This window comes from Oenanthe melanoleuca, chromosome 1A (assembly GCF_029582105.1).
Source record: "Oenanthe melanoleuca isolate GR-GAL-2019-014 chromosome 1A, OMel1.0, whole genome shotgun sequence".
NCBI classification, from domain to species: domain Eukaryota; kingdom Metazoa; phylum Chordata; class Aves; order Passeriformes; family Muscicapidae; genus Oenanthe; species Oenanthe melanoleuca.
In genome coordinates, this window is record NC_079334.1 from 56,610,742 (window position 1) to 56,632,860 (window position 22,119).

The following is a 22,119-nucleotide window of genomic DNA, read 5'->3' on the forward strand; positions in this document are numbered from 1 at the left end:
TAGATCTATTTATTTTTTAAAACTAGGAACTTACTAAAATCTTTCAGATTCTTCTTCATAGAACAGACCAGGAATGAATAAAGTGCTCTTCGAAAGCAGCAATATTCTATTCACATTTTACAATTACAATAATTGCAATTCCAATACTTTAGACTATTAAAATGTAAGATATCTGACATCATACAGAGTTACTAATATGGAACTAAAACAATTCCTCTGAGTGGGACTTTGAATATAATTTCTTACTGAGATCGGGTAGTCTTTAAGAAATTGGAAAAAGAATATTTACATGTATTTTGGGCTAAGCTGCTTGCTCATGAATAATAATCAAATGAATAGAACATATCAATTTATTTCAGATCTATAAAATACAAATCTAAAAATATCATTTTACAGACAATATTCACCATTTAGTTTATATTTTAGTAGGATCTAAAGCCTATCTTGCACAGAATAATAATGTAACAGAATAACAAAATAGTCTACATTTTAACCTTAGAGATTTCCTTAACTGGAGTCTACCATTTACATCAAAAATACTTGTGCACGTAACCAATTAAACATCTACATTTCAAGAATAGATTGGCTACATCTCATAACTGAGACACCAATTACAGTACATTTATTAAAAATCCTTCAAAAATGCACTCAGTAGTAACAGTAGTTAAAATCATAACAGTTCTGTGAAATGATCAAAGCAAATGATAACAGAATTTTAAAATTCAGTTAATCATTTATATGTAATGTAAAACCCATGTAACACTACAATGAAGGAAGAAATTACATGGGCACAAGTGCAAAAAAGCAATATTGTAAGCCATCTTCTTTCTTTGGTAAAAATCAATTAGCAAGAAGTATACAATAATAATTCAAGTCAAAGATGAATTCAGGCTATATGGTTTTTTCCTTTCCTACCATAGGCAGACTTGATTTGCAGGCAATCTACAGCAGAGAGTCAAAATTCTACTTAACATTGTCCATTTTTTCCTCTTTTAAGTTTAAATATTGAAATTAAAGATAAAGTGGGGTTTTTTTCTTCCATAAATAGCTTTTCAGTAGTATTGCTTCTTCAGGAATTTAAAAATAAATAGCAAAATATACAGAACTTCAAAGATTACATTTAATTCCTTCTAGGTATATCCTGAAAATATATCACCAAGGAATAAATAACTTTGGGTTTCTCAGGTATTTGGTAAAATGTCAATTATCTCTTACATAAGGAGTTTTCTCTGAGGGATAAGGAAGTACCACTGCTTTTTCTACAAAGCTTTTCCTATACAGGTGGAATTTTAATAACTTTACACTAAGAATATAATCTGTAATATAACATGGACTCTCCCCACTGAAAAGTACAGTAAAAAATCTTTCAAAATTAAACCTTGAGAATGTCATGTTCAAATCTAAGGAACTTCCAGAACTATGAAGTTCTCCTGGCAGTCAAGATTGGTTTTCTGTGTCAGGAGGTTATAGTAACAGTAAAGCAATTTCCTCCAATGGCAGGACCAAAGCTCTTTTCTACTGACAACATATTAAAAATCCAGAAAGAACAAACATTGAGGAAGGGTCAAAAGAGTAGGATGTGGACAAAAAACACTTGTGTGTAAACCATCCTGAGAAAGATTAAGATTGTCTACAGAGATTTCACTATAACCACAGATTTTATAGAAATTCTTCTGGTTTTGAAGGACTTGACCCTCACAAACAATTAAGGTAAGGTCATAGGAGGTTTGTAGGTTATCATCTTACTCAACCTCCTCCTTATATTTATCTGAAATTATTGCTAAAGAAAGAAAAAATAATCCAAGCCACATCAGCAAAGCAACTACTTAAATGAATCCAGCAACTTGAAGTGTCATTAGAAATTAAAAAAAAAAATCTTATCTGCAGGTAGATCTTCTGGAGGGGCAGAGAAATGTCCTGCCTTTTTACAAGATCCATTTAAGCTGCCAGAAGAGTAAAGGCAATTTTGACTGCTCATTGATTCAGAATTCATAAATAACATGTAGGTTCACTAACCTCATATTCACACCCATAGTTAATTTACATAAAAAATTAAGCAGAATGTTTTTCTACTCCTTGTTTGATTCCAAGCACAAGATGCAAAAACCAGTTAAACTGCACCGTCCAGCCCTTATCTCTGCAAACCTCTATCTGATCAAGAAAATGCTTTTTGGCATCTTCTTCGCTTTTCCCTACTGTCAGTGCATCCCTGATATATTCAATATCTTCTTTGCTGGTTAATTGGGGCATTCCAGTCATTAGCATCATGGAGAACAGGATGATCAGCAGGTTTGTGTGGTGTCGGAGAGCTAAATAAGCCTTCACACATACGTCCTGTGAGAGAGAAGAGGTTTTTGTTAACTGAGGAGATGAACTGAGAGGGATGGTGTAGGAACTTCACAGGACTCTCATTAACCAATGCCATTCAATCACACCACTATGTCAGAGACAGGAGAGCCAACAGAGCCGTTCAACTGAGTTGAAACGTGACACAAATTTCTGCACCTGCTGCTCAGTGTAACTTCATTCACCACAGCTTGGGGCAACAAGAACTGTTTGGGTGTACAACTAGCAGCTCTTAATACTGCATTAATTACTAAAGCATAAAGTCTTAGCCTCACCAAAATTTCAAAAGAATTTGGCTACCATATAAGCGCCTTGTGTGGCTGTTAAAAGAGACAGCAATAATTCACTGTCTTCCTTTCCCATTTAAAGACTGTGGCTGGCAAGTGATACTGAACAAAGCAGCACCTCCAGGGGATTGTTCTGCATTTTCTATAGATGTCTATTAACTTCACAATGGTGACGGATTATTTAACAGGGAAGATTTTCAGGCTTGGTGTTCTAAGGAATTTTGCTAGCTGACAGCTCTAGTCTTCAGGCACTCTGCCTGCTGGAGAATTTCTATCACTATGTAGTGTCATTCTGGATTCCATAGGCGTTTTTTATAGCCTTTTCATTTCCATGTATAAATAATCTGTGCTTTACAGCAGAACTTTTAGAAAAATGGCATTTCTGCAGCTTGGAAAAATATGCACGCTTTAAAAATAATATTTCCTCCTAACCGACTAACATATAAACTGAAATTATTCATTATAATTCAGTTTATTCAATTATATTTCAGTTATATTAAATTTATAACTCATTTACTAACAGAAATAAGAACAATGCAATGAAGACATCAATCAACTAGCAATTAGGTCTGCAATGCAGCAATGTAAAAATATGAAAAATATTTCCAAGAAGGTTGTTATTATTCAAACCACAGCTGAAGCAATGCTAATTTTTACCCAATTAAATATTCAATTTAACCTTTCAACAACTGTATATTAAGTTTTTGAATAATACTTGGGAAATCCAAATATTTTAATGTCAACTTCCAACAAATCCCATCAGCCCTCTAAAACACAGGACATTTTTTACAAGATACATGTTTTTTTTCTTCCTCTGAAATAGGAAGAAGTGCATAAATAATCTTAACATCTATCACTGTTTATATCAGCAACACCAGGACACCCAACTAGACAGGTTAGAAAAATACTAAGGAAGAAAGATGATGTATTGAAGTTGTGTCTGTACAATTTCTTTTTTTAGTATTGCCTGGGAAGTTAAACCTTTTACTCTGTTCCCAAATAAATTCTGCCCTGAAATAAGGTCATACTTATGAACTCCAGTGTTAGTTTAGTTCTAGCACAGCAAAGGATTAAATGCAATGGTCAAAGCATGATTTACAATAGGAAACACTATCACCTTATCACAGAGAATAGTTTCTCTCCATTATAGCAGGATTAAAAAAAAAAAAATTACTTTTGTATTATCAATTTCAAGCAGAGAAATCTTGTCACAAAAGTTAGTCTGTGTTTTGTTACCCTTGAAAGAGATGAAAGGTCTTTATAGCTATATCAAAGAAGGTTTTACATTTCTGTATGGATGATGTATCTCACTGCTTTGGGTGTCTGAGACAGAAAAACAATTATTCAGTCAAGAAAAACCTGGTCTCACTGCACCTCAAAGGCAGTCCTTCCAGGAACACAAAAGATTTTAAAAATCTGCATCTGCCTGTTCCAGTTATTTATTCAGGCAGGAACTGAATGTGGCTTTGCATTAGTATCTTTCAAGAAAAGGAATTTTTGAACTTTTGAAAGAGGCAGTGAGAACCAAAAATAACCCAGATGATAGGTATGTGTCAAGGTATGTACATGTTCACTGTGGGATTAAGAAGAAAGCCCCTAACTCATCAAAAGCCATAGGCAAAATGAGAGAAGTGAGGAAAAACCAAAATTCTATTGCCTAATAGGGAAAAAAAAAAATCATTTTGAAAGCCTGAAACTGTCCTAATTATTATTATCCTAAAATGCAGGCATTTTTACAATATAAAGTGTCCAAATTCTGTTACATAGGCCATCCCTTCCCTTCACAATATACTGTAAGTAAATACTTCCCAATGATGAATTGTGTATCCTCCACTTTCTGTCACCTTTGACAATCAAATACATGAGATTTTGTAAAGAAATGGTATGGAAAAATTTGATTAGCACTGAAAATACAGATCTCTGTATGATCAAGTCAGCAAAGTAATGAAAAAATAATTAAGTAAATTAAATCTAATGAATAAAAATGAGTTAATTTAATGCACAAACTATCAAAAGACAAATTGACAATTTTAGGCAAATCAGTAATAAGTACGTGGACAAAGTTCAAGGACCCTCAAAATCTAAGATGAGGCTTACTCAAAGGTTTCTGCAAGAAAGTGAGAAAGTTGTATGTACATAGAAGTAAGAATATTGATGGATTTCAGCCCAAGGCTGGAAAGGAAATGACACAGCAAGAGAAATCTGAGCAGTAGTAGGGCAGCTGAAAAATTCATAGATGGAACAAAAAAATACTTGTCTTCTCAGGTTAAGTTATGCTTAAATGCATGTTTGTGATGAGGAAAAAGCCCATCAAATATTGCTTCCTTCTAAGCATTTCTGTAACGTCATTAATAACCTCTGGCCTCTAATTTTCATTAAACCATTATAAAAAATGCAAACAAAGAGGAAAACAAAATTAGATTAAGAACTAACAGAAAGGAACTTCATTGCTAGTTCAGAAAAGTTCAAGCCACTGACAGCCTCAGAAGTCCACTAATAATGAACTATACTCTTCTGCAGTGAACTTTGGTCAAAGTTATTTGCCATTTTAACCTTCTCCAGCATCTGCAATGTGAGTTCTGGCTAACACATCTGCATGGACTACGTCCAGTGGATAACAAAGAAATAAAATTTTATAAGAGTAGGTTTTTAGTTATTAAAAACACCAAATACTGTAAAAAACAAAGGAGTCTTCTGAAGTACAAACTGTTTTAATGTAGTCAAGTATAAAATGATGAGAGATGCTCTTAAAAATTAATGAAGGATAAATGCTCAGACTTTTCCATTAATACATGAATGAGTCAGCAGGCAGATTGAATGAATCCCTCAGTATTAGGAAACACAATGAAACAAGTCAATTGAAAAATTAAACTATAATTTTGGTTTTTTTAAAACTCTGGCCATGTAATTAAAACATACATTTTTCACACAAAATATGTGATGCAAGTCTTGCTCTGTGTTACTCTTTTATTTGTATAGCAGTATTTAAACTTTCTTTTAACTGGCCTTTGAGACAGAAAAGACTTTTAATATACTACTGCAATAGTGGTACATAAACAGTATATATTGCAGCAGAACTATACATGAACTTACATTTTTTGGTCAGTTTATTGTTGTCTGATCCTAAATCATGTCACTTAAAATGCCCAGGTCTCTTATGACCATCGCAGCTTACAACAGTAAAAGCACATCAATCACCTTTTGTCTGGCTAAGGACACTAGTGGAAATGACATTGGTGCTATCACAGCATTCCTAAACCATCTTCATTAGTGGGATGGTAGCAGTACTTAGAAATTAGTACCAGAGTAACTAAAAGCTTATTTAGTCAAACTCAGGACTCCATTATGGAGGCATGATGTATTGAAGAGAAGCTATGACCAAACTTACTTCTAATTGATTTTTGTATTTGGGCTGCTGAAGTAAAGGTCAGATACTCTCTAAAGAGCTGGATGATCCATATATATGGAAACAACTTTACCTCATTGCAGACGTCTTTCAATTCTCCATTAGCACACTTTCAGACTTTTAACTATTTCCTGCTTCCAGAACAGAGGTCTTTTTTGAAATTACATACCCCAGACTGGTGTTTCAGTCCCATATGACCTACAGCTGCAGCAACAGCATCACTGCTGTACCCAGCACAGATCACAGGCTTCCTTGAGAGCATGGATTCAGCATTCCCTTCCCAGGGCAAACACCACCCCAACATCTTTTGATCTACAAGTTCCCTTCAAAGCATCTCCACTGTGATAAACACAGTCCTTGCAAATAAGAAGATTCAAAGATTGGACATGTTTTTTAATTTTTTTTCAGAAGTTTGGGCACTTTAACCAAAGATGGTTGGTTCTTCTTTGTGTGGGTCCTCTCCACACATGCCCTCTGCCTTTGGGTTGTCTCTGGTGGACAGTGTGGTTTGTCCTAACATTAGAATACCATAAGGAGGGAATTGCAAGAGGATCCAAGTGGATCCCCATCCCTGGCAGGGAGGCCTGCAGGATGTGTCCAGCCTGAAGATGGAGAACACTAATTTTTGGATGAGTGAGTAAAAGCACTGAGATGTGGTCGCAAAAGGAGACAAAATGCTGAAGTAACTGCACTGGGGACCCACCTGGTGTTATTATCTTAGGATAATTCCCATTGCTCATCACAGACCATCACAAGGGAGATGGGTGTGGGTGTATGTGTTGGACACAGATTTGCTATACAACAGTGCATATGTTCAAAGGGACTTAGTCACCATCCACCAGGAAGAACCTCAATTAGGCGCTCAGGTTAGAAAACCAGACTCCATACTGGGACTGGTTCACCCACAAGGAATCCAGAACATGAAAGTTAGGCTTTGGTTTTGACTCACTCAACAGAAGAATTTTTCATTTGATATTATAAGGAATCTGCTTTCTAAATCAGACATTTTACTCAAAGTCTCTAAAAATGACCACAGGAATAATAACACCTCAGACATATATGTACTTCTGACCAACCACAATCATTTCATTAAACATAGGAACTGCATACTGAACTCCTTCTTTGACCAGGTCCTACACTAGCTCAAATAATCACAACTGGTTTGAAAGAGCTCAATTTCAAATAGAAGTAACAGAACAGATTTTTAACACCATTAGTTTCTTTCAGAGTTAAATCTATCCATCCACTTCACAAACCAGCATCTAAGAGAGCTTTGGTTCACTACAGACTTTTACTCAGATGTAGCAGTCCAAGCCCCAGAACTCGAGGGGAGAATCAGGAGGGAATAACACTGGCAAAGCCAGCTGACAAATGCCTCATACCTGCTCATACTCCACAGAGGCTCTGAGTTTCTTCTAATGGCACAAACATGGAAGGCCTCTGCAAAGTACTTTCAAACAAGACAAGAAACAAAGAAAGAACTGCTTATCTGGTCTACTGCTAACAAGCTTTTCAATGTGCCTTTGTGAATGTTTGAATTTTAGTTCCCATAATTGTTCAGATAATTTTTTCTCTTAGTTGGGCCTAAAATATCCTGGAATTGTATTATGATTCAGTACATTTTATTAAGATAATACCCAGGAGCCCAGATCTTTGAAAACCAAGACACTTAATGTTCATTTCAGAGGTTAAAAAAACATTGCTTAATTGATTTGCAGCTAGATATCCATAGTTAGATACCTGAAATTTATGGAAATGGAGACTTGTCTTCTTTCCGGAAGTTCCCATGACATACAGAAAATCTGGAGTCAGCACAAAAGGAACTCTCTCCTTATTAATTCCAAGAAAGCTTTTATAATTCCCAAGAATATGGCCAAAGTCAATATGGAAAAGGTTACCTTCATAAAGAGAAGAAGTCACATTTAGACAAGTACAATAATCTGCTAAGAACACTTACATGTTTTCACAGTACTTCCAACCCCTTTTTTTTTGGTATATATGATCTCTCTTAAGGTCAGCAGAAAAGACTATTTTCTTTCTTTTTTTTGAAAACACACAATTTTGTCCTCTTAGCAAAATTACTTCTTATTCAGCTATGGCAATTGTTAAAAGTCTGGCAGAACTGCTGTATTATCTAAACATACACACACAGCTTTTCAAAAATCAGCCAAGGAAAGCCTGTGCCGCATACCTGTAACATCAGAGCATCACTACACGGAAAAGGCTCAAGGGTTATGTTTCAAATACCCATGGGATTCTGGCACTATCCATCTCCTTGGCAAATGTCATTGACTAGAACGTGCTTTCTCCTCACAGACCTCCACTGGTGATTTCTAAACCACTCTTTGTGTTCAAAGTCTGCATTGTCACCCTTTGGATAGCTTTGAGGGAATAGTAGGGCATCAGTTCCCACAAAAGTGATGAAAACCTCTCCTTTTAAGAGTCATTACATCTACAGGACTGGAGGTTGCTGCTACTCTCTTAATCACTTTATTACTTTCACTGGCAGCCAGGACACAAGAGTATAGTTTCTTAAAACCAGAGATTTGTAGCAGTGGTATATTCATAAAAAAAGATAAAACATCGAATTATGTAAGATGATACTTCACAGTGATCTGTAGGTGGAACATCCTTAGATGTTCCATATTTTAAGCCAGCTTTCAAGTTCCCCCAGCCTACCAAATCTGACCTCTCAGACTGAGATCCTTCTGGCTCCTGAGGCTCAAGACAGATCCTGTTAAAGACTCTGAGGGCAAACCTACTCATGACCACAAAGGAACAACAATTCTTTCTCTGTTTCCCTGTCTACTGACTGTGCTTCATGTTCTGCCAGTGGGAACTCACACCACATTATATTATATACAGTGTTGAAATCAAAACATTTCTTTATCATTTTTCCTCAAGGGCTTCTGTTGAACTTTTTTTACTGTAGTCTTCAATTAGCTAACTTCTGTCTTCAGGGTACTTTCTCTCTCTAGCCTTCAACTGATAAAATTTTAATATAATCAATATCAAATATCCAGCCTTCTATCTATTTTCCATCTCTTATCAGAGACTAATTATGAAGTGAGAGGATTATGAAACAAAAAATGAATTCCTTAGACTAAATAAAACTCCTCTGTATGTACTGACTGTTCTGGGCTTCTTTCCATAGGTAAGTAGAATTAAGGATGAAACAATGTGCAGCTACGGAAGTGACTTTCAAAGTTTATAATACAAAAAAACTGTGAGTTTCTTCAGGAGGGTATAACCATCCCACAGATTTTAGTTGGAAAACAAATACACTCCATGTACACTTATTTCCTAAAATTTTTTACAACAGTACACAAAGCAATTACATTCATAAGAAGTGAAAATAGTCCAGCAATATCTGAATTTTCAATTCTGACAGAATTCAGTTCCACTGAACATTGTCATAACCACATCCACACATCAGATAGGTGAACAGCTGTCTCCTTGAAAAAGATTTTTTTGAGTTCAGACCTTAGATGTAGACAGTGAAAAAATTTTGATTTACATTTCTAATGACTTTGTTTTAAACTGCTCCTTGGAAAATATCTCCAACCTGCATGAAGGCAAATAGGGCTGAAAATACATTTCAATGTTACAGGAGGATTGACCTTGTAAGCACCACTGACAGAATTGGTTTGTGTCTCTTCATTCATTGTTAAATGCATTATTTATTAAAATGAAACATAAATCTAGTGAAGTATAGACAGTCCGCACATCTATGAAATTCTCAAAACAACAACCCACCTGTTTCTGTAATCATGATGTTGTCATTGTGCCTGTCTCCTATTCCAAGTACAAAGGTTGCCACACAGTATCCAGCACAAGAATAAACAAATCTTTCCACAGCTTCCTGAAACTGAAAATAAATCTTAGGGATGTTAAATGCTTCAATGCTAGGCACTAAATGCAATAATTCTCAAAGTTATGTACCCTTCTGTTGAAGTGCATCTATCAGCAGTTAGGCAAACTGTCTTATAAAATGCACCACTGCACAGCAGAGATCAAGATCACAGCCCTGCACTGCTCTCCCTGTGCTGGCTCTGCCCATCAGCACAGAAAAGCAGCATAGGGCAGCCCACACACTCTGAGGAAAAAAATGTGGCAGAAAGCTATAGTAAATCAGTGGATGTACACAAGCAAAGGAGTTGTGAGCACCCAAACCTGCACCTAAATCCTCTAAAATCACGTTGCTTTTCAGTGCTCTTAGATGTCCTCTCAACCTGCTCCTCATGTATTACTTCTAACTTCCATTGATAAAGGAGTGATTTCAGAAGCATCTTGTCCCTCAGGAGTTTGGCTGCCAGCTGGATGCTAAAGGCTCATTTACAGACACCTGCAGCTGAGTGCAGGGAAAATGAATGGATTTTTCAAACTCCTGTGAGTAACAAACACAAACCAGTGGGCACAGCCCATATGGGCTCTATGCTCCTAAATTAGTAGGGTGCAATTAAAGATCCTACCTAAAAATTCAAAGAACTCACCTTCTCTTCAATCATGCATCTTTCCTTGAGCCACTGGTTTAGTATTTCATCCTTAAATGCACCAGTGTTCCCAACTGTACTCTGTTGAATTTTGGCAATTGTTGTAGCATCTTTCACAATTTCAATCATTCCTAAAGAAAATAACAAAAAGGTTAGAAGAAGTAATTAATTTTTTATCAAAGCACATTAAAAATACTCAAAATTAAACTGTGTTTAAAAATCAACTGCAGATCTTCATAAATTGTGAGCAGAAATTTATTTGACAAGGAGCAATGGTTTCTGGTCATTCCCAGCTGAAACCAACCAGAGTTCATAAAGAGCCTGTCATCAAATCTCCTCCCCTTTAAAATGGATGTATCACATGATGAGTGGGGACCCACTGTGTAAAGGCTTTTCCCAAGGAGAGGAAATATTCCTGTCCTAATCCCAATTCACATTTTCCCCAGCTTCTCTCCAACTTCACAAATGCAAGGAGCTGAAGAAAAGCTTTCATTTTGCTGCAGTCTAGGGATGGAAGCATTGCCAGGGCTGTGGCAGAGGAATAGAGCTGGCCCTCCTGCAGTAAATCCAATTTAAGCTTAAGTGTGCATATACACAGAAATCACAGATATACCAGTGCACAGCAAGGCACAGCAGTGGTATTGCAGGTGGAAGGCTCTGGTTATCAGGGCCATGGGGCCTATCCCTAAACTGAACAGACCCTTGCCAAGGCACACCGCAGCAATACGGTGCAGAAACAGGCCCTTGTCCTGTTCGTGCCAGCACATCATGTGAGGAGTGGAAGATAGAGGGAAATGCAGAAACAGAGGCTGCAACACAACTCTGCCCTGTAACCAAACTAGCAAATGCAGTCCAGACTGGGCATGACTGTATGGGAGAAAATCAGATTTTAATTGGATTTATTTGGTAATTGGAAATATCTTATTTTCTTTCTCTGGTTCAAGTTCAATAGAGTCTTCTAGCTTCAGCTCCAGTTCAGAGATAAGCAAGCAAACAAAAAATACCCCTTTCTCTCCAAAGCAATTCAAAGCACTTTCTGAGTTGGTTTCAATTTAACTCTCTCTGAAACAGATCAATTTCTTTCTATTTTCAATCCCATCCTTTCGCAATTACTGAACTACATGCAAATTTTTGTGCAACAGATTAACAACACATCAGTCTCTTCCTGCCCTCTCTGCATGGCTGAATTCATGGCTGAATACTCCCTAGAGGTATGTTCTTCTGTCTTACAGTGGCCTGGATATGTTTGCCATAACACTACTGAGGAAGTACGACCTCCAAAACCCACCACCAAGACCAACAAATTAAAAAGCTTTGCATTTTGGTTTGTGCTTGTCATGCTGCTCTTTTTCTCCTGGGTGTGAGCTCCAGCTCCCATTCCAGCTGTTTCCCTGCCTAAGCTGACAAATCTCCCTCTACCGGCCAACAGCTCCTTGATGGTGGGGGAGCTGAGCTGGCCCAGGAGGTGCAGAGGATAGCAGTTCTCAGCTGGGCTGCATTCAGCTGGGAGGGAGTGCAGCAGGAAATGCACCATGCAATGTATCTCTGTGGTACCAAGGCAGGTATCTCTTCTAAGAGCCAGCTTGAACTTCTTAATTTCAGCAGTCATGCTGCACAGTAAGTAGTGATAATTGCCTCACAAAACCAGGAACATATGGACACTTCAAAGGGAGAGAGAGCAGGGTATCACCTTTCACCAGTGATAGAGAAAGTTCATCCTACAGAGGTCTGCTTGGCAGTAGCAGTGAAGAGGACAAATGCTTCCAAAATTGCAAACTGCACTGGATGCAATATCTTTAACAGAATGAGAATGCTCTATGCAGTCAGCTCCAGATGTAAGACACCTATTTCCTTGTGCTCAGTGTACTGTCCTTGTGTCAACTAACAGAAACTACCCAAGTTCCATGGAAGTATGAAGAGGCAGGGAAGAAGCAGCCTGGAAGAAGACCACATGTGAATACTGTGAAAGACCATTTGCATGCCACTGCTATTTGGTTCTGTTCCAAACAAGCATAAGCTCTACATCAAAGCGTGCCACATTGGCATTACTAATTTAGGCTGCAGGTATTCTCAGCAAGACAAGCAGGAGTGTTAATATGATCAACCATACCCCTACTGTGGTGCTAAAAGGATGCTAAATTCTTGCATCTCTCCCATGCCTATAGGAAAATCAAAAGTAATTTCCTTGAGATGGAAGAATGGGGAATCAATTAAGAATTCATGAAAGAATAACAAATCTGTTACTCAAGTACAAAAGTACTAGAATCACTGGCAGAATTCCTCCTCCTTCCTTCATTTTTTCAATTGTCTTGAGATAACTTTAAACAAAATTAAATCAGATCCTAAACAGCTCTCTAAAAATTAGGTTTAACACCTCCAAAGGAGAGAAAAACCCCTGACTTTCCTTATATTTACAGTTACTTAGCATTTGGATGTACAGTTTTCTATTTCCTTTATTATTAAAATTCTATCAATAAATACAATTCAATTTTAAAACATTTCTATTAGAAGAAAATTATCTCTCTTATGTCATGCTACCAGGTATTTTATCAGTGAGTCGGGTTTCCTGCATTACTGAGATATCCTGAAATCAAAAGGATGTTAAAAATTTTATGTAGCAATGGATTTTAGAGAGGAAGTACATTTAAAAAGTATATTAAAGAGTCATAAAGAGTCTTATTTTTATTGGGATTTGTTACTTGATTTCTTTTACCACAAGTTCTGAAAAACTTATCATCCCTGTTGCAGAAACCAATGCCCTGTGAGAAACATTGCCTGAGTATCCTGTTAAGTAAAGTTGTTGCTTCTAAGTGGTACAGGGTATGAAGCTTTAGGTCAGGAAAAAAATACAAATTTTTTGCTGTTTATTTTATTCCTATCAATACATTAAAATACATCTTGAATAAGTCACTCACTTTCCCTGCTGTTTTGTACTAAATATTGTTATTAAAGAGAAACTTGCAGCACAAGCCAAGCCATTGCACAGGAATCACAGCCAGTAAAGCTGGTACTGCAGCTCAAGGAAGGGCAGAAGCCACTGCCAAGATTCAACTGAAGGCTGCTCACAGAAAGTGTAATAAATGCTATTTACCTCAGGACTACAGTACATGTTAGAACAGCTCTCCCATACACAGCCTCTGTAAATACGGTATTTTGATTTCTAATACAGCAAGTGTGACCACATACCTATTTTGTTCCCTGTAGAAATGCAACCATATGGCAACAAACAGAGGTCCAAGGATTCTGCTTCCCAAATAGATTCCATAATTCGAAGAATCTAGTAAAAACAAATGTATGTGCCAAGTTATTTCAAATTATTTGAACATTGTGGATTACTCATCCAAATAACACTACCCAGACTTCTAAGATGGGGCTAAACTTACTTTGTTGTTTAAGAGATAAATACAGAAAGTGTGCAGCCATTCAAGACGATCAGTTATAGAACCAGGGTTTATATTTCTTCATCTGTTCTGTGACCAGGAAATCTCTATTCTTCTATAAAGTATTAATATATTGTATGATTTCTACATAAGGTGAGATTGAATGCGCTAACTAGAGTAATGCTAGCTACTGATTTTTCATTTGTTAACTTCAACCATTGCATAAATAAATGATAAAAACACTTCATCAGAGAAACAGATCATCTTGCCAGTAAGATTCTGTCTCTAGAACACCAAAATATGAAATATGTGTGGCATATGGCAAGAAAAGCCAGGGTAACAGTATGCACTGTGTCTGATGGGGATGAAGCCCCTTTTCTTCAGAGCAGCTTGTACTGTGCTGTGGTTTAGGGGGTGACCAAAGCAGTGCTATGGCATTCACTGATGTCCCAGTGTCCCAGCTGAACAGTGTCTGCTGAGTGCCAAGGCTGCCTGTTTCTCACCCTGCATCGCTATGACTAGATTGGAGTACACAAGAGACTGGGAGGGGACACAACCAGGCAGATGATTTAAACCAACCAAAGAAATACTCCACACTGAACAATGTCATGCTCAGCAATAGAACGGGAGGAAGGGGTTATATAGGTTAACCATCTTCTGTGCAGGCACTGGCTGGGAACTGGTCCACTCATGGCATGTGGTGAGTGACTGCCTTAGCACCACTTGTTTTATTTTCTTCCTTTGTTCTTCCACTCCTCCTTTCTTATTAAACCACCTTTAGCTCAACTCACAAATTTTCTTGCTCTTACTCTTCCTTTCCTCTTTTCCCATCCCACCAGGGTTAATCCATAACACAGTAACATGAAAAACTGCAGTACAATAAAGATGATCCAGTGTTGATATCAGCCTTGCCATACAGAGTTTTAAATACAAAAGACAACCTTGCATTTCATACGAACAGTAAAGACAAGGTATACACACTTTGAAAAAGTAATATTATTTCAAAATATTCATGTTAATCTTTACGAGCTTTAGCTATTATACCTGTAAAATTAGCATGTCCTGACGGAGGTCATCTCCATGTTTGAAGATGATGCCTATGGTTTCATTTGACAGAGCCGTTGGATCTGCACATTTAAATTCAAGCCAGAGGGGCTTCTTCTTAGATGCCATTACTTTACATTTTTCTATCTGTAAAAGACATGTTTAATGTTTGCTAGCCATTGTATGCCAACATCAACCCAAGAAACCTTTTTAATAGCAGCTACAGAATAGTTTACTACTTCCACTCAGCTATACCACAAGCAACACACTGAAAGCACACGTAATATGTTCAATGGCCACACAAAGCCTCCCTGAACCTGCACAACTTTTAACCACTGTTCATGATAAAGAAAAAAATGTATCTTGACTCTCCAAAACTGGATTTAACTTGCAAATCAGCTTCAGAGATATTTAAAATAGGAACAGAGATTCTGACAAAACTGAAAAATACAGTCCTTCACAACAGCACTTTGACAGGTGCTTTGCAAAACCAGAACATAATCATTGTCTGATGCAATTTACCACATCATCCACCCTTCTGACTTCTAGCAACATTCCAGATTGCTTGATTCAATTCCCCTAGTAAATTGTTCAAATTCATGGGGAAAATGGCATTTTTGAAACTAATTTAATATAATCATTCATAAGATAAAATAGATTCCCTAATTAGTTTTATTACACTTTCAATACAGATAAATTCAGTACTGAAACTGCAGTATTTCAAATGATTTCTGCAGTTATTATGGCTAATACAACTTTAGCATGTCTTACTTTCTATTCTGGAATTCCTGATTCATTGTTGAACATTACTATAATAAAGCCATCTAAAATTAAAAAAAAAAGCAAGTGCACATCAGTGTTTGAGAGCAGATAGAATTCACAATATAGGAGTATTTTTAGTATATTCATACCTCATCTACTGAAATTCTGACCCTGTAGTCTAAAACAAAATAGTTCTTACCATCCTTACTTTCAAAAAGTAAAAGTTTTTTAATTTATTAGAAACTCTGATTTTGTTTCTAATATTTGGTTTATACTTGTAAAATTTTAGGTTTTGAAGATTATGGACAAATAGCACTTGTTAGAATGAGTATGAAATGAAAGCTCAGTTTGTTTTACCACATATTTTTATTTATGTAGTTTGGAAAAAGCTAACCCATCAATTTTTGGATGTAGCTACCTTCCTTTGTAAGTTTATTGTTTCATTCATCCAGGAAGGTCGTGGTAGGACTGAATACTTCCTAAGTGAAGAAAAACTAGAAAATCTAGAGAAATCTTTTATTTTAAGATCTGCTTTCTGTCAAGCTGTTGATGATTTCTGTATTAAAAAAAAAAAAAAAAAAGATGACTAAAGAGAAGATAAAAAATACAAAGAAGGAAATAGTACTTAAGAAGTCAAATTATTTCCAAAGAAATGTCTGAACTGGCTTCTGCGCTGACAGTGCTTCAGCCATGCTCACCTGAGAGGTGTTTAATTCTCTCAGCCTGAAGACAGACTAGCTTATAGCCTGTCTCCCAAGGCACAGGTTTATTTAACAGAAACATACCCATATCTAGACAATGCCTGAACATTTGGCAATTCCTTAAATTGAATGATTTGTCTGTCCTTAGCTAGGAGAAAATTAAGGGGTTCTTTCCTGGTAGGATCCTTGCTGCACATCAAGTGAGTCCAAGGATCTTGACTGTGCTTCTTTACCCTGACCTCACACTGCATTTTATATGCATGACCCAATTTCCTCTCACTACACATCTGCTGATCTATGAATCTTTTTTTAACTCTGAGTCAACATACACAATTGCAATCTCACCACAAAACTGAAGGCAGCAATATAGAAAAACCCAAGTGTTTCTTAATGTATTTCTAACAAAATCATAATGTATTTTCTAACAAAACAAACATAGAGATACTGAAAAATCAGAAATAGCTGAGGTAGACATTTTTGTCAGTATGATGAAGGTCTGGACCCAAACCTTAGTGACAGATATGAATGAGGGTAAGACAGAGAAAGTAACTGGAAGAATGGAAACTGAATATCCCAAATCCCCTGAATCAGATAGAAGTTTTATACTGTTATCTAATAAAAAAAAAAAAAAAAAAAAAAAAAAAAAAAAAAAAAAGTCAGCCACCTGGTTAAATTTTGTATTTAACTAATGGAAAAAGTATTATTGCCATTAAATTATTAGAATTTCATGGGTTGTTGCAATTTTTGTAGCACATGATAACATGTCATTACATTTAGAAAAGTAATAATAGCTCTGGGAACAAAAACCTACAGAGTGCATGCAATGTCATTGTATCCACACAGAAATAAGACCTTTTGACATATCAGCAAAACTTTTTACCGAGTGGCACATACTTGCAAATAAATTTCATTTTAAAAAATTATTTGTAGAAAGTCAGAATATGCTTACCACTAGTGCTCCTGCTCTTAGCCCAGGATCATATGGAACTCTGAAACTTTCTGGAAGTTTGCTGCCCTGTAATTTTTCAAGCTTTTGTCTCAGCTGTGCAATAACTGCAATTACAAGAAAGAAAACACAATGAAATCAAACACTGGAAAGAAAAAAGGTTTAAGGTAATCAAACTTGTTGAACATTATACTATGGCTAAAAAGTTCTGTTTAGCTGACATTTTTAATTGCTTTTCTCCTGGATCTCCTGATTCAAGGAATGGAGGAAAACTCTTTAACTTGCACTATTGATGGTCAGGGCTGTTTCAGATACCTAAAGATAAAGTCCTCAAACACCTCAGAAGTCAAGTGCCTTCTCTGCAGTATTAGAAACACTGCACAGTAAGAGTTTAAATTAAAATGCCAGCTTTCATTTAAAAAACAAAACACAGTAGAACACACCAAAAAGTATTTTCCCTCCTAACTGACAAGAAATGCAGACAGATTAATGGATTTTGAATTCCTGGAGTCAATTACTCTGTAACCATAAGGAAACAAACTACAGAGACACTGAATTTCCTATCCTCCTAAAACTAGTTTCATAGTGCAGCCTTCTCAATCTCACATTTCTGTAAGAGGAAAATTTGCTGTATATTTATATGACCAAGAATTTTAATGTTCATACCTAAATACAATCTTTTAATTAAGAAAACCTCAAGCTTCTGAATCTTCAACTCAGAATAGTACAGATTATACAATGCATTTTGTTCACCTCAGCTAGTGAGTGTCAGCAGCATAAGCAATACACTGGCTATTACTCTGCATTAGGGCAAAGACTGAACACTGTCCTAAAAGAAACAGGTTTCCAGTGTGCCAACACCCTCATCATAACAAAATGCCTTGCCTTCCATAGTCAGAATCTGTCCCCCTTTAGCTTAAAACTATTAACCCTTGTCCTATCATTACAGGCCCTACTAAAAAGTTTGTCCCCCATCTTTTTAAGAAACTCCCTGTAAGCACCAGAAAGTTGATGTTAGGTCTCCTGAGCCTTCTCAAGGCTGAACAGCACTCTCAGCCTGTCCACACAGGAGAGGCTCCAGCCCTGTCATTGTTTTTGTGACTCCTCTGGACTCACTCCAGCAGATCCATGTCTTTACTGTTCTGAGTGACTCATTGTACTGTGGATGCAGTACTCCACATGGAGTGTCACAGGGGCTGTGTAGAGGGGCAGACTCATCTCCCTTGACCTGCTGCCTATGCTATTTTTGATGCAGTTCAGGACACTTTGATTTTTTGGTCTCCTAGTGCACATTAGAGAAAAAATCTGGACAGTTCAAACGCTGTTATCAAATTAAGAAAGTCAAGCCAAAAGAATTGGCTGACAACTCACAGAACACAAATATTACATCTGTCCTAGAGAGTTTTAGAAAAGAACTACTAGTGGTGCCTGATAACTACATGGTATCTCTTCTGGTGAAAAATAAATCTGACAGTGATATACAGGAGCTAACACATGGACTTCAAAATTAGACACTTTTCAAATAAACATTTCAAAAATCTCAAACCCAAACAAACAATAACACAAAAACAAACCAACCAACCAAAAAAAGCCCAAAACCCTAACAACTCCTCCCTGCTTCCCAAAAGCACCTAATTTGTAGAAACCTGGATAATGAAACAGGTTTCTACTATGTAACTTTAGGTTTCCTAGACAAATACCTGGGAAAGTTACTTTTTACAACTTACTCTTACAGTTTACTGTTAGTTCAGTAAGTGTCCTCATTGTAATGTAATTTGAAAACTGTAAGCAAACCAACTGAAGCAACAAAAGATGAGGAATAGCTGACGGTAAAATACAAGTAAAGGCATTGCTAAAACAATTTTCAAGTTGATCTGGCTCAAGAACATGGTGCTATGCATTTTAAGCAATGAAACAGCTACATAGACACATTATAGGGAGACAAATCATATAACTCAGAGGGTGATGAAAGCAGATAATCCCATGCAAGATGTAATATTATGATCTTAGGAATTTATTTATTTAATACTACTTGCTATCTTCAAATACAAGCAAAGAGATTACAGTGAAAAGGGAAAGAAACAGTTTGACAGCATCTTTGCTACTGGAATAGTATGGACCTAGCAGGAAGGAATTTATTCTTTACAGAAAATCCACAAACACTGGAGAAACATATATACAGGAATAAAATGAGACTGCATGACAGAATTAAATAGGACAAAACTTTCAGACTGAAAATAGGAACAACTATGAACTTAGAAATGTCAGGACAAAAAAGAAGCAATAACCTATGGAATAAATTTTAGGATATGCATTTTTTAAAATATAAGATGTAGAGGGTGCCTGTAGAAAAAATTATGTCCTCAATAATCTGAGAATAAATTGTATTAGATATAGCATTATTAGGACACTCCACAATTTCAGGAAGCCTTATTCAGTGAAAATGTCAATTATATAAGCCATCTTTCAGTGTTCTGCTGTACATTACATCCAAAGATTCTTAAACCTCAAAACCTGGTGGGTGTTAATATGATTGCTTTCTCTTGAAGCTTTTCTTCTTTGCCCACATATCCTTCAAAGATAATGTATTATGGAATCCACTGCTCTTACAGACATGTACATCTGCAAAGTTGTACAGTTCTTTCCAAAATACCAGATTCTGACTAAATAAATTTAGGTTATAGAATATTTTAAGAAAAATTCAGGAACTTGTGTAGAAACAGTGTTTTATATGGCGTTTCAGTAAGTACCTTAACTCACACTGTGGTAACATAACATATATATTGAAGAATAAATGCATATTTCATTTAAATATCTTTTGAAACACAACCACAGTCACTTCTGCATAGCCAGAGTGGAAAAGCTTTCCAATCCAAGGACTTCCTGGTCTGGAGCATACCAGACTGAACATGCAGGAAGAGATGGTCTCTTTATAGTTTTTAGAATTTTAATATTGTCATATGTCTGCTCACACTTGCTCCCAACACCAAGCAAGTAACAGGAATGAGGATAAACAAGCTTTTAAGAAAGTTGGGAGGGAGGGGAAAAAAGGCAGGCAAAACCTAGAGGTAAAGAGGCAGTATAACCCTACTGTGACTTCTGAAGCAGTGCTTGCAAGAACTGGAAATAATACAACATCTGTCTCACAGGACTCTTCAAACACATGCCCTGTATATTCACTCCTGATCCACCAGCTACTTCCATGGCACAGCAGAGGCTGCACTGGACTCCTCCCTGATCTTCCCACCAAAAATCTTCTAGTGGGAGTTTAGAGGAAGGCTGTATTTCTTAGCAAGTGTTATTTTTGATCTCCAGTTGATATTTGTATCTTTCTTCAGCACTGGCATTCAGCTAATGTACAAGAATTTATTTGCTTCCTAGTTTCCAGAGCTTTCACAGCACGAGGTTCAAGAAGATAAACCAAAGCTTGGGTATCTAGAACATTGATATTCCTCCCCTTTTGGGGTGAAATGAGCAAACAAATCTATTACTGGTTCAATCATTACTAAATTACGCTCACATTTTAAAGGACGCAAAAATTATGCCCTTTGACAGCAATTTATCCACAGATTTTCTTAATGGATAGTAAAATTTGTTGCCTAGTTTTTCATACCCAAAGACAAAAAACAATATTAACAATAAAGAAACACCTGTTAGCAAATACCTTGAGAAGTAACATCATACTTTTCTGCAGAAACTGATTTAATCTCCATTGTGACTTTATGCAGCAATTCAATTACTTGCACCTGCTTCATGAAATCGTGCAGCATTGCTTTTCCACAGCCCCTAAGGTAGGCTTCGAGGATGACTGCAAACCTCTGCTGGTAGTGCATGGACTGGGCAATTTCGCTTCTTAAGAACCAAAACAAGAAGTGACCAATTCTTTTGTTCTACAGGTAAAGAAAAACACTACAAATTAGCATTAATTTCTTGACAAAGGATTTTAATAATGCCAGTAACTTCAGCATCAGTTGACTGTATTTTGAAGTACTTACTCTCAAACCACGTTTCAGCAAAAATCTGGCTAATGCGCTGTCATGATATGGCTCAAACTTCACAGCCTGTGTAATACAAACATAGAAGACATGTTAACACATTTAAGATCCCACTGCTTACACTTAACCAATGACATTTAGAGAACACACTGCTGCAGGAGCAAAAAAACATGAAGCAAAGCAGGTCTTTTTGAGGCTTCTCTGTCAAATTCAAGAAGTACATTTTGTTTGCAACAGGTTCTTTTCAGGTTTACTATTAATGTGACAACACAAGGTGTGGAATTCCTAACCAGAGTCCAACCTGAGCATATGCAAAAAGCAACGTCATTCTTGGCAAAACCCAGCAAGATCAGAAACCAGTCTGCAATATGACTGATACTGAGAATGCTTGAAATCATTATTGTCAGATGGAATGTATTTGCAATAGCTCTTTAATAAAACATTTCAATAATAAAATATTAGTTTGGGTGAACATCCACTACTTCCAGACTAGGGCACCAAGATTCAGTGCTGGTCTCCCCAGAAAAAACAGGATACGGGAGCAGATTTCAGAGCTCTTATCTGGCCTTATTTCATAAATGAATGACAGAATAAAAGCTCTGATACACATCCTACAATAATGAAGTACAATTAAGAGGAAGACTTCACCAGAGCCTTTTTTTTTTTACTGACTGTGAAAACAGATGTATTTTTTCTCTTTCAAAAGCTGTTCCCCTCTATCCAAGCCCGCAGACATTTCCAAGCTACTGCCAAAAATGC

The 22,119-nt window shown here is 36.6% G+C and overlaps 1 protein-coding gene across 1 annotated transcript; it reads right to left on the reverse strand.

Moving 5' to 3' along the window:
* Positions 1-334: 334 nt before the first annotated feature.
* PIK3CG (phosphatidylinositol-4,5-bisphosphate 3-kinase catalytic subunit gamma) lies at positions 335-21,791 on the reverse strand. Its single transcript, XM_056482180.1, has 9 exons — positions 21,361-21,791; positions 21,030-21,255; positions 17,369-17,472; positions 14,957-15,103; positions 13,719-13,809; positions 10,533-10,663; positions 9,796-9,907; positions 7,780-7,937; positions 335-2,334 (listed from the first exon to the last, which is right to left on the reverse strand). The coding sequence occupies exons 2-9, from the start codon at positions 21,196-21,198 to the stop codon at positions 2,053-2,055; spliced, it is 1,194 nt and encodes a 397-aa protein (XP_056338155.1). The 5' UTR covers positions 21,199-21,255; positions 21,361-21,791; the 3' UTR covers positions 335-2,052.
* Between the last annotated feature and the right edge of the window lie 328 nt (positions 21,792-22,119).